Genomic DNA, 13,796 nt, shown 5'->3' on the forward strand with positions numbered 1-13,796 from the left:
GTGGATGTTATTCCTTGATTTTAGCAAAACTTTTGATACAGTCTCCCACAGTATTCTTGCCAGCAAGTTAAAGTAGTATGGGCTGGATGAATGGACTATAAGGTGGATAGAAAGCTGGCTAGATCATCAGGCTCAATGGGTATTGATCAATGGCTCCATGTCTAGTTGGCAGCTGGTATCAAGCAGAGTGCCCCAAGGGTCGGTCCTGGGGCCGGTTTTGTTCAATATCTTCATTAATAATCTGGAAGATGGCGTGGATTGCACCCTCAGCAAGTTTGTAGATGACACTAAGCTGGGAGGAGTGGTAGATACGCTGGAGGGTAGGGATAGGATACAGAGGGACCTAGACAAATTAGAGGATTGGGCCAAAAGAAATCTGATGAGGTTCAACAAGGATAAGTGCAGAGTCCTGCACTTAAGATTGAAGAATCCCATGCACTGCTACAGACTAGGGACCGAGTGGCTAGGCAGCAGTTCTGCAGAAAAGGACCTACGGGTTACAGTGGATGAGAAGCTGGATATGAGTCGACAGTGTGCCCTTGTTGCCAAGAAGTCTAATGGCATTTTGGGCTGTAGGAGCATTGCCAGCAGATCGAGGGACATGATCATTCCCCTCTATTCGACATTGGTGAGGCCTCATCTAGAGTACTGTGTCCAGTTTTGGGCCCCGCACTACAAGAAGGATGTGGAAAAATTGGAAAGAGTCCAACGGAGGGCAACAAAAATTATTAGGGGGCTGGAGCACATGACTTATGAGGAGTGGCTGAGGGACTCAGGATTATTTAGTCTGCAAAAGAGAAGAATGAGGGGGGATTTGATAGCTGCTTTCAACTACCTGAAAGGGGGTTCCAAAGAGGATGGATCTAGACTGTTCTCAGTGGTAGCAGATGACAGAACAAGGAGTAATGGTCTCAAGTTGCAGTTGGGGAGGTTTAGGTTGGATATTAGGAAAAACGTTTTCACTAGGAAGATGGTGAAGCACTGGAATGGGTTACCTAGGGAGGTGGTGGAATCTCCTTCCTTAGAGGTTTTTAAGGCCTGGCTTGACAAAGCCCTGGCTGGGATGATTTAGTAGGGGATTGGTCCTGCTTTGAGCAGGGGGTTGGACTAGATGACCTCCTGAGTTCCCTTCTAGCCCTGATATTCTATGATTCTATGCTCTTTAAAGTAGTCCTAAACAAGTACTGCAGAGTTCATATTTCTGTAGTGGATTTCCGTATCAAATTTGCGCCTTCCTGAAAACACAATCTGAGATATACACAAGATAGAAGGAATTGGATTCTCATTATTACTAAAATTGCAGTCAGCCATAATTCTGTGGCTGATGTGCAAGACAGCACTGCGGAGATGATAAATCTGAGAGTGGGATTCTATTTCAACAGTAAAGTAAACTCTGAAATTGTAAATACAATGACTAAGTACATAGGGAAGCATATCTCTTAAGGTTCTCTAACTTCTAACCATTACACTTTAGAGGGAGAAGGGTCTTTCACCTCTTTACGCTGTTGCCATGAAAATTAAGACTAAAGTCCAGGTGAACTAGAATGCCTGGCAATGCAAGAGGATCTTGAAATTGGTATCCCACCATATTTCAACACTGCCTAAAGTTCTGGGGGAAGGGGGTACATTAACACCTGGTCATAAACTAAACTGGACAGATCAGGCTGTAAAGGTGAGGAGTAGTATTATATCTAAAGACTTCATAAAATCTAGTGAGAGAAATTCTGAATGAAAAGACCAGATGACATTTTATAAATAGACATTCAAAGCTGTCAGAATACAAATTTACTTAAGGTTACACTGCTGGCCTTCTAATCAGAAAAAAGTGAATGCACAATAGTGAGATTAAATAGGCAACAATCTAAAATGGTAGTAATGGAGGACTTCATCTACTTGCATATAAGCTGGTCAAATGGAACATGGTATAAAGAAGCAATGTTGTGACACCTTAAATGATTTTTTTAGAACAGCTAATTCCAGAGTATGAGGAGAAGCTGTTCCTTAGTCCAAAGTAATACACAAGAATTGGTTCAGGAAGTAACTATAGTTGAGCACTAGGTAATAATGACTGCAGCATAATTATCTTCCTCTTTAGCGAAGACTGTTACAGAAACTAGCATGATCAAGTTTAGACGGGGGAGTGAGGGGGATTAAAAAAGTTAAATTACCTTCAAACAAAAAGTAGGGGAAACCCTCATCCTTGAAACTGATATGGTTCATTTAAGAAATCTCCGTAAGTATCATAAAAGATGCATACACTTAACAAAAAGAAGGAACGGAAGTGGAAAGCCACATAGTAAACAAATATGGATAAATAACTATGTTCAAGAGGTTGCTTGCCAAGCCTAGTGAAGACAAGAACACTTAACTTCAGTAGGCAAAACACATAGGAAGGAAATTAAGAAAGCTAAAAAGGACTATGAAGAGCAAATAGCTAAATGTAAAAGATCCTAACAAGAATGTACTATAAGCAGGAAGTTTACAAGAGAACTAGGAGGTAGCCTGAATCACCAGAGATTAAATTTAACAATTGAACGATAAGGATATGGTAGAGAAGCCAAATGACTTGTTTGCATCAGCCTTCACTACCAAGTAGGGTTGCAGTTTTGGCTGGATGTTTCATCACATGTCATAATCTTTCATTTCTGGAAACTCCGGGACAATCCTGGAGGGTTGGCAACCATACATCGTGGTTTTGGGGATATCTGCTCATCTCAGGTATTGAGGTGTTGTCAAGGACTGAAGCGCCTGCACCAACTTGATTAAAGTAAAGCACAAGTCGCCAGGACTGGTTTGTCTATATCCAAGAGTTGTGAAAGCACTTAAGAATGGCAGTGGCTGAGTTGCTAGCAAACCAGATGTCCTCCTTAAAACAGCTACTCTGCTGAAGGATTGGAGCGTGGCAGATGTGTAGGTTTGCCTTTTCTTTAAAAGGCCTACAGACTATATTGGGATTAAGACCAACGAAAAGTTAACAAGGGTGTCCTAAGGTTCTATACAAAGACAAATGTCTGTAGTAATGAATGATCTACAAAATCAAGACAAAGAATGAGGGAGAAAAACTTGCAAATATCTTTGTCAAAGACCTAACCAACTGATGTGAATGGACTGCATAATGGCAGATGAAAGCCTTAACAAATGCACAGTGGTGCAACATGGAAAAACTGTTCATGAACCTTGCTGGGTTCTAAATTGTCTAACAACTTGGGTATTTAGGGGGAAATCTGAACATCATTGTGGACAGCTCAAATCAAACCTCTGCTGTTGTGCGGATTAAAAGATAATGTTAAAATCCTTAAGGGAAAGGGATGGACAACACTGAAAATAAAGTTACTATATAAATCCAATGAGATGACCTCACCTGGAATACTAAGTTCTATTCAGGTCACACTTTAAAATAAAAAAGAAGGGGGGGGAGGAGGGGGCTGGGGAAGTGGAATATGTTGAGACAGTGAGTGACTACAGCCAAGTAGAAACTTCACGTGAAGAGATTGAAAAGACAAACTACTTCAGAAAGGAGGTGAATAAAGGGCTTGATATTCAGAACAATGGCATAGAGAAGATGGAACTGGTTCTACTTTTCACCATCTTATAATAGCAGAATAAGGGAACATTGAATGAAATTGAAAAATTGATAAAAGGAAATTCTTTCACATAATGCACATTTAGCCTATGGAACTACAAGGTATTGAGGCCAAAGAGTTTAGCGGATTTCTGAAAGGACTGGATGTTTTATGCATAACATCCAAATCTTACAATAATAGGGATGTTAGGTTTTTTTTGGAAAGGATAAACTATATCATGTCAAACTAACCTCTGACAAGTATTCGTCTGCTTGTGTAGGAAGTATTTTTCCTATTCCATAACTACCTGCTACAGGATTTCTTGTACCTTCCTCCAAACATCTGGTACTGACTGGGCTGTCAGAATATTGGACCAATTGGGACTACTAGTTTGAAACAGTGTGACCATTCCTGAACTTTTAAAGTTCTCTAAAATTGTGTGTACAGATACTGATGAGGGTGCAGAAATTCTGTTAACGCAGAATACTGTTTTGTCGTACTTTTTCTCACTGACAACTATTTTAAGGATTTTGTTTCCGGAACATAGTCTGTCCAATGAAAATTCAACTAATTAATTGGAATATCACAGGTGGTATAACCCAGAAATGGCTGAAGAGTGACCTTTAGTAGACTGGTAACATAGTGTTGGAGGAAAAGAGGCACTAATCTAACCGAGAACAAGAAATAGGTTGACCTTTTCAGAGACCTTACATCTGCAGGAATTTATCAAATACAGAACCTGAATTGTACACCAATATTTTTTGTTCTTTCCTAAAATAGTTCTAGAAACCTGGAACTATAGTTTGACACTAATATACCCCACTAGTAAAGAGTCTACCATAATGCAGTGAAAACTACATTAACTCAAGCATCTGTGATCACCTCTTGTTCTCTCATCCCCACCCAATACAACTTAGCTAGTGAAAGCACCTGGCCCAAATACCTGGGATCATTTCTTTTTTCACTCTAGCTCTGAAGTTCTTCTTAGTATGGCAAATTAAAGATGAATGTGAGAAATCCATCCTACTCTTGCACTCAGCATATGGGACAACAGTTCGTCCTGTCTTGTAGAAGACTCTTTTGTACAAGGAGTTTCCAAAATCCTCATGGAGCAAACATCAAATAGTATGATTAGACAAATATTTAATTTAATTTGGACTCAGAGCTGTTAGTGTAGATACAAGATTTAAGATTTCCTAGGACTGCTAATGTCATGTATCTAAACTTGCCCAGAGCAGGCCTTCTGTGTGCTAAGACTCCTTCTGTTGCTACCATGAATGGAGCTGAGCTGGTGGTAGGAATTATGGGACATCTGGGAGGCAGGGTCTGTACTACCGTGGCAGCATCAAATGATAAGATGGACAAGGTCATAGCAAGATGTAAAGATGTGTATTTTTAAAGACATGCTTAGTATTGCTTCTCTGTATTAATAAGATCAAGATTTTTTTTTTCTTATTTTTAAACCTCAGAAATATCAGAATGTCAACTCTATTCTTTCCTGGCTTTGCTGGAGGGCCTATTGGATTTCTCAGGCTATGTCTAGTCTTGGAAGACTGGTCATATTTAAAAATACTTAGCGAAAGTTTTAACATTGCGTTTACAGCTTTACACTTAGTTCAAACAGGGAAGGTTGTGTTATCTTCTAAATATGACTTTCCCTGTTTACACTAGATGCAGAGCAGTGTTTTAAAACATGTTGGCAAATGTGATCTCTCTTCCTATTCTAGACATGGCCTCAGTTGTCTAATCTTAACTTTAAATGAGTAGTAATATGGACAAAGAATATTGTGAACAGTTGGTCTTAAAATCTCTTCCCCTTCTCAGTTGCTCTTTCACACTCCGATTATGTCATAACATTAGTTCTTCAGTTATCTTCCAGGCAAGTCAGGACCTAAATTTCTATTAATTTTTTTTTATTTTTAAAAATCTTGTCTTAAAACCCTTTAGGCAATTGTATACATAATACCTGATATTTTTTTAATTGCATGACACCTTTTTAAAGGTGATTCCAACTTGTAATTGAACAGTTCTGTCCAGCTGTGTCTCCATACTGGCATGGTGTACTCAAAATAACAGTGTTATGGTCCTGCAAAGCCTTAGTTCAGCTGTGAAATGGTAATTACTTTAGGATATGAAATCATTTGGCTAATTTTTCTGGAATTTACTATTCATTAGTGTTAATGTCTGTTTTGTTTTGGTCACCACATCTTGACTCCAGACATCAAGGGTTAAAATAGCAACCAAGTAGGTTTATTTCCTGCAGGTGTTTTCAGCAGCACTTAAATTCTAATGCAATGTTTTTTCTCTCTAGTACTTTTGTCCATCTGTTCTCTGTTGTGTGATCCCAATCCAGATGATCCCTTAGTGCCTGAGATTGCACGGATCTACAAAACAGATAGAGAAAAGTGAGTATGGAAGCTAAAAATCTGTTAAACGCTTCAGTTAATGTGAAAACAGGAGAATCTGTACTCAGAGTCAGAGGTAAAAAGAAAATGGGATTACTTTATAAAAAAAACTAATCTCCGAATTTGTTGAATTTGTCTTGATCAGTTGGGAACCTTGGTCTTCTAAAGACATTGCTTAGAAGAGGCACTGTAGATACAGTGCACACTGACACTAGTCTTAATATAGTAGTACCTAATGGCATTGCTATAGGGAAGTCTCTATTTCTAGTTCAAGTCTGTATTGAGGGACTTTTAAGTAAGCCATAACTCCTCTTTCCCCCCCCCTCGCCCCCCAAATCCATGAACTAAATGCTCAGCCTATAAGCAAATCTATATCTGTTTAGTTGCTTTAACTACAGGTTTGCCTTCATGATCGATACCCTGATAAACCTGTGAAAAATCTCACAAATGTAATCTGTATTAAAAACCATATTTTATACAGATTTTGCAGCATCAGTTTGAGTTACACATTTTAAAAACCCTTCACTGTCTGTGCTTCAATTCTACGTAGTCGGCAGAAGGAGAACAAGTTAAACTCTATTACAGGGAGTGCTAATGTTCTAGATGGTGGGGCATGAACACGGAGGTAACCAATACCTCTGATTCAGCTTCATTGACAGCATACTTAAGGTGCAAGGGAAGGATAAGAGTGGTAAAGAGATGTGGGGAAGACTTACAAGCTTTTAAGGAGCAAATTGCAAAAATCAGAAGAACTTTCGCATTAATGTAACTCAAATTGCTTCAGTTTAAAAGGGAACTTCTTGTCTGAGCAATTGCTTGATGATGATGATTGTAAACTAATTCCCCACCTTGAGCTGTTCCCACTCCAGAACTGATCAGCAGTTCCCTTACACGACCATCTAATGAAGTCAAGACAGCACTTCAGCAACCTGTGAGTAGGGAGGGAGGTGAAATTAAGCAAGTTTCTGGATAATATGTTTGGTAATTCAGAAGCAGATACTGAGGAAAGCCAGTGCATCTTGTCTGCCATCAAAGCTGCATGATTAGTATTCAGCAGTTCGGCAAGAGGTACAACTGTAAAAGTGTCAAATCCACAGTGTTTATATATTCAGTTCTGCTCATATATTCTCGAAAGAAATATGAAAATATATTAGTCTTGTGCTATCAACACATTTGAACTTGGCTTTTGAAGAGTTTAAACAATGTTGAAGTTAATATAATGGGTTGTCTAAGTAAACCCTGTTACGTTGCAAAGAAACATTCTTAGATTAAGTTGACTAATAGCTTTATTGGAACAAAGATCCAGTTGGAATTCCGTATAATAAGGTGGCCAAGTATCCTCTAGCTAATAGTGTACTCTCCAGAGTGAAGTGTTTACAAAAGAAATGTATCTCACTTTTTTGTGACGGGTGGAATGGAGATGTCCCAAATATCAGTAGTGCATCAAACATTATGATGGTATTGCAGTGTTTACTTGAGACTCTAGCCAAAATGTCCTGTGTGCACAATTCCTGACCCCAATGGGTGCACTGGGTGCAAAAAGACTGTAGGATTGGGTCTGTAAGGAGCAGGTTGCTCCTTAGAAGTTGAAAGTTGTCATGGCCCAGATTTCGTCCCTCTTTTGCTCTGTCAAAATAGTCAACCATAATAGCTGGAGCCAAAATAAACAAATGCTGTAACACTATTCTGAATCTGGCAATATCTTGCAGCTCAGCATCTATGGGAAACTATTACTTTTTCCTTACAACTGACGACGACCGAAGAGAAAGCAGAAGCAAAACATTGCCAAATAGTTATTGCATCATACTGAACTTTCAGACTATTATGAAGATAAAATTTACAACAGTAACACACTGTTGCCCAAAGATAGTGGTTAGAAAACATGTAAATTTAAGTCTTCCTGTCAAAACACTAGTTTTTATGTAATTCTGCCCCAAAGACTTGGTTTTGTTGCTGCTTGCTGAAATAATTATGAACACAACAAAGATTACTCTCTCTGCCCTGATAAAGGGTTAAGTTGTCACTTATTTGCATGAAACTTTATTTTGCTCTTCAAATTACCTGACTGAAAGTTCTGATGTTGCTGAAGAGAACTTAGCTTAAAGGCATGTGTAGAAAGAACATTCCACTGGAGTTAAAAATATCTCTTGCATTTGAGTGGACGATATATGTTAAACAAATCCTCTTTTTATACATACAGGTACAACAGAATAGCTCGGGAATGGACTCAGAAGTATGCGATGTAACTAAAGAAATTATTGGATAACCTCTACAAATAAAGATAGGGGAACTCTGAAAGAGAAAGTCCTTTTGATTTCCATTTGACTGCTTTCTATGAGCCCACGCCTCATCTTCCCCTGTGCACATGTTTACCTGATACAGCAGTGCTGCGTGTTGTACATACTTGGAACAACAAAATAGAAATACTGTATTCCCCGTACCAACATTGACTCCTAGCAAAGAAGTGTGTGTGTGTGAAAAGCCAGTTCTTCAGTCATAACTTCGTTGTGAGCCTAAAAGCATTCCTTATTGATTTAAATTGGGTAATAAAATGAGGGGGGAGGAGTGGTGGGTTTCATCGTTTTCTGGAGACAGTTCACTGACTTGTGGGAGGATTTTTTTTAAATGGAATCCTTTTAAACTCATAACAGTTATGGAAAGCCAAGGTGAAGAACTCAAAGCTGTTTCTGTATTCATTTTATTCTGAAGGATCTACATCTTAGGTAAAAGTTACAACCAACAAGATTAACCCGTACCCACATCCTGTGTTTAAGGTCTAAGTTTAAATGGTCAACATTTAAATGGATTGGAGCTATTAGTGCATCAAGTGATGTTGATTTATTTCAACTCTTCTCTCCCCTCCCTCATTTTTTTGGTTTGTATGTGGTTTCTCAGTTAATACATAGCTAATAGCTCTTATTTTTCTTAAGTTTTTTAACTGCTTAGGTCTTTCTGGATGTAAGGGTAAAAATTCATTTGACAGAAAACTCGTGTATATTTAAAGACCCAACTGCTCCCCTGGGGCTTGTACGTTCAAGAATGATTAATCTGTGTAATAAACTGATTACTACAGTCATTACATATAACTTTGTGTGAATAGGCTTTTAATTTTAAAACCAGTTTGTTACAGGCTATAATTAATGGTGGCTTGTCCTTAAATGTCTGCATTCACAAACAGTTGCATTTCAGAATCATGAAGCAATTCAGTTTGCATCAGAAAAGGCTATGCGCCTGAACAAGACAAACTTAAGGTTAAAGCACTTACATGAACTCAAGATATGTAGTGTGCCAGCAACTTGACTGTTAAACCAAAAAATCAGTTTACTTAATGAGGATCTGAGCAACATTTTACAAAGCCTAATGGTATTATTCCCACTTGCATGGGACTTAACACAATGCATATGTAGGTAAGTGAAACCTTATGTAACTAAAAGTAATGGATGTAAAAGGGTAAAAATTATCACACACATCAGCACAAACGTTCATAAAATGTAGCTTTTACATGCTTACTTTGCACTAAACATTTGCAAATGTTCATATGGTTTTAAATTGTACTTGTATGTGTCTTTTATTTGAACAAAGTCTTCACTTGAATTCAATGAAAATGTAGTTTGAAATTTTACTTTGTAAACAAGTGTATTTGCCAGCAACATTCATGTGAAGTAGGTGAGTCTGCAATTTTATCTCCTTTAGTATAATTGTAAAACAAGCCATCAAACTGAAGGAGAGGCCATAGCCTCCAGCCACAGGGGTCTGTCCCATCCATTTTCAAATGCATCTTTACACTCTTGCACAAATGAGGAATAAATGTCCACTGCTTTTGGTCTAAATTTGTTCCAGTTGTCTCATCTCTCAATGTCCTTGGTTATGCATCTCTGCATGTAAAGGTTAGCAGCCTCTGGAGTTTTCTGTGCAGCGGGCTACAGGAAAAACTTGCATATTCAAATGAGTCTTGATAGCAGACACATGGTAACTGCTATGGTTTACACTTGGAGGTTTTTATACTTATTGCATGGGGGGGAAAGCAAAGTTTTCTGATTAAAATGGCTCTGAAACAGCAGAGCTTCTCTTGGAAAGAACTACAGAATGTATGGTCATATATTGAACAGGTGATGTGCTAAGAATATAGAACGCTTCTTGGAAAAAGTACAATTATGTGAAGTAACTTGTACTGAAAGGACAAAAGAACTTGGGAAAGGCTTTCATTATTGAAGCATTATCTAAGAGCATAATTGTATTTGCCTATGTTCATATGATATTATGGCCATAGAAAAATGAGCCGTAATGGGAACCAACAGACTGGTTTGATTCACCCACCATGCATGCTGTTACCAATAATAAGATACAGCCACATAGAACAGGAATTTAATAACTTGTACCTAAATTTGCAGCTGTAGTTTAGTATGAACTTCTGTGCAGTCCTCTTGTCTATTGGAACGTCTAACAGTTATGATCAGGCCTTATATTTAATAGTAATTTAAAAAAAAGCTCCAGTGTTAAATGCACTGGTACCCTACTGTGGCACTTGGGGAAAGTACAGGGTACTGTGAAGTCACCAGCACAATTTCCTATGCCATGTTTGGTCTTCCTTATCACCTTCAATGATAAGCATAACTAAACAATTACTTGCCTTTAACTGCACATCTGTTTTGAGTATCGTGTATAAAGTCTCCATAGTCTGCTGTAAGTGCCAGAGTGGAATATATAATCTAAATAAATCCTTTTTATGTGGTCATGAAGTAAATTACCATACTCATAAGGCCCGAAGTGTGTGTGGTGGGGGAGAGATTGAGAGGCAAGGGTAGAGGAGTGTTATAAGAAGAGATGGAGAAACAAAAGGAGCCTGTTTCAAAGCTGTGGATGAGGCTCTTGCATGGTCAGTTGTAATAGAAAGGGTGGCAGAAGTCTCTTCTAGGTAAGAGTAGATAAGATCTAAGCTAAACGCTAATGCAAAATGATGGGAGTGTTCCATATTCCGCATAATTCCAGCTTACACATGGCTATCATCACTTGTAGTAAAGTGACTTCTACCTTCTGTAGGTGAAGTGAAGGCTTTAAATTTATTGGGACCTGAGTTCATGCAACCGCAGGTGTGAATAGCACCTTGTGTAGATGTGTGCATGCTAGTTGTATTCTAGCTAGCTCATTAAAAATAGCAGTGAGGATGCCACGGCACAGGGCTTAGCAGTTACGTATGTACTTGTGGAGGCAGGCAGGCAGGCTTGTGCAGCCTGTGCTAAAGCCCATTCCATGATGTACACTTAAATTAGCTTGCTGCAAATTGGAGTACAGATCACCAAGAATTTCTGTCTACATGGCCTTGCATTCACATCCCTGACTACAATGTAGACATATCCTGAAGCATTACATGTTGCAAGAAGCTTTAGTTTCTGGGTTCTTTGCACAGGTGTTAATGTTGCCCAATCAAGCAGCTAACAGAGAGGTTGTCTTGACTTTACAGTTTGTTTCAGTTAACTAGTTCACTTTAACTGTTACTACTGTGACTTATAGGGTTGTACCTTCAGAAGCACTCTTGCATCTAACAGTTCCCATTTTCCTGGGTGCTAATTATGTCCCTATTTTAAAAAATAAAAATAAAAAAAATGGCCGCATTGTGGGTGTCTGAGCCTTCTTGAAAACTCTGGCTGTAAAGATATCTGATGATAGAGCTAATCACTTAAATGTTTTTATGAAGACTGGGATATACTGCAGTACAGCAGATGGAAGGATAAATGGTTTCAGATTGTGAACTGTCACTAAAATGTCATCCAGCTATCTTCATTCCAGCAGCCTCATGAAATTATCTGCCAATGCTCTACCTGTAGTTTTAACAATGTGTTATGTTCTATGATTGTAGCGCCTGAGAATTCAGTCAAATTGGTGCTTTATTCTGTCACTTCTGTATAAGCCTAAATCATACACTCCTGGATGTTGGACTGTGAAAACTCACTTTACAGAAGAACTCCACTCACTTGGTCTGTTGTATTAAATGGCTATAATGATTCCGTTTGAATTTCAATTTGGAATACTTGTCTTGAAATGAATCTTGATTTTTCATTTGGGTTTTTGGGGGGTGGGATAGCTTAAAGCAATCCTGATTCTTAAACCTCTTCGCATTGGGATTTGCTTTTAAGGATTATAGTTAATAACCAAAGCCCAGATTTTTAAAGGTATCTAGGCACTGCTAAATTTAGCATTGCAACTCTTAACTGATTGAGGAGCCTACAATCATTTAAAAAAGGGGTCTTGGGCACGTCAGTGGGATATAGTCCTAAATTCTTTTGAAAATGAGATGTAGGTGTCTAAATCAGGTGTAGCTGTGCTCTGTGTTGCAATGCCTAAATAATTTACAAATTTTAGCCTAGATCTCTTGAAATCTTCCTTGTTACTTTCAGATCCTATTCTCTCAAGTTAAGTAACAGGATGAAATTGTCTCTAGATAGTAGTTATAGGCTAGGTTCTAAACTTTACAGGTAATGTATCTAGTATATCCTCCAACTTGTTCCTGAATTGGGGGACACTGCTGCACTTCTTACCAAGCAGTAACTAAAGGATAATCTGCTCTAGCACTTACAACTGAGACTCTTCAGTAACTGGGCTGATACTCTAAAAAGGAGCTGCATGCTTGTGTGTGTTTAGAGACTTTCTGTTAAAGTACTGTCTGCGCTAGTCAAGCAAATGTACCATAAAATGTCTTTGTCAGTGTCCATCTAGGTTCTTTCCTCATATCTACCACTGTTTAGCATAGGTGTTAAGCAAATGGTGGTCTCTCCCTTGCTACTGCAGCAGCCAATCACAGACATGTGTCCTGCCCTGCTTGCCTTCTCTTGATGATCCCAATCATCTTCCTGCTGTTTAGAGAAGTTAAGCAGCTCCAGTGATGCCTTGCTGACCTGGAGTTTCTATGACTTGGAGAACAGATCATAGGCCTCTTTGTCCAATTACAATTCCCCGACACGCACTTGTGAGCGCAGCACTAGCTGCCTGTTTTGGCACCTGGATATGTGGGAGGTGCAGTGGAAAAGTCTGCATCTTTGCTCAGAGCAGTTAGCAATCTGTCAAAATGTCACTTCGCTGTAGAGAGTTTGAAGGACATGACACAAGCTTCGCTGCTGCTGACAGTGAATGTAATTACACTGCAGCCAGCAGAGGCCTGTGGTGTAGGCCTTGGGGCCTGTGGGTGACGTCTTATCCTAGCAAAAGGATGGCAACTTATCTTCAGTAACGTTCTGGTTCCATAATTTTTAAACGATGGATAACAAGCCTGTCTTCTTTCTTCTCCCCGCCCCCTCCTCAGGTTAGTTACTCTGAAGCTCTCAAATTCTCTCAACCTATAGATCCCTACCTCATACGTTGCCCTGTCTTTAATACTTTTAACCAAATTTGATTCTTCTCCCCCTCCATCCCTTCTGTGAGTTCTGAGCACTTTTCATTGTTGGGGTTGTAGATGGAAGTTGTTCCAGGTGACAGCTTCTGCCAAAGCTACAAGAAGGAGCAAGACATTTTTTTTGAAGGATCTACGGTTTTTCTTGTGGGAATTTTAAAGAGAGAACCTGCCATTTTTTAGTACAATCTTGAGCATTCTAGAGGTGCAAAGGCCAAACCAGACATTGAATAACTGCAGCCACAGAGGGACATTGGGGGGGAAATCCCTATTGCCACTGCCTCTCTGAGTCAGGGAGTATGTTCATAAATCTGCATGTGTGATTGTAATGTCTTGCAATGCCTCTCCATTAAATAATTACATTAAATTTACTGTGGCTTGACTGCTTCTTTTGCTTAACTTTGGTGTTTTCCTTTTTTAAACTGGTCTTTCATTCCTTCTGTC

The 13,796-nt window shown here is 38.9% G+C and overlaps 1 protein-coding gene across 3 annotated transcripts in view; it reads left to right on the forward strand.

Moving 5' to 3' along the window:
* UBE2D2 (ubiquitin conjugating enzyme E2 D2) overlaps nt 1-13,472 on the forward strand; it is a 59,876-nt gene extending 46,404 nt beyond the window's left edge. For all 3 annotated transcript variants that reach the window (XM_054036796.1, XM_054036795.1, XM_054036797.1), the window contains 2 exons: nt 5,875-5,968; nt 8,169-13,472. In XM_054036796.1, coding sequence (XP_053892771.1) covers nt 5,875-5,968; nt 8,169-8,214 — 140 coding nt within the window. In that variant the 3' untranslated portion in view covers nt 8,215-13,472. The remainder of the gene's footprint in view (nt 1-5,874; nt 5,969-8,168) is intronic.
* The last annotated feature ends 324 nt before the right edge of the window (nt 13,473-13,796 follow it).

The sequence above is a fragment of the Malaclemys terrapin genome, chromosome 8, assembly GCF_027887155.1.
Source record: "Malaclemys terrapin pileata isolate rMalTer1 chromosome 8, rMalTer1.hap1, whole genome shotgun sequence".
Classification (NCBI taxonomy): Eukaryota; Metazoa; Chordata; order Testudines; family Emydidae; genus Malaclemys; species Malaclemys terrapin.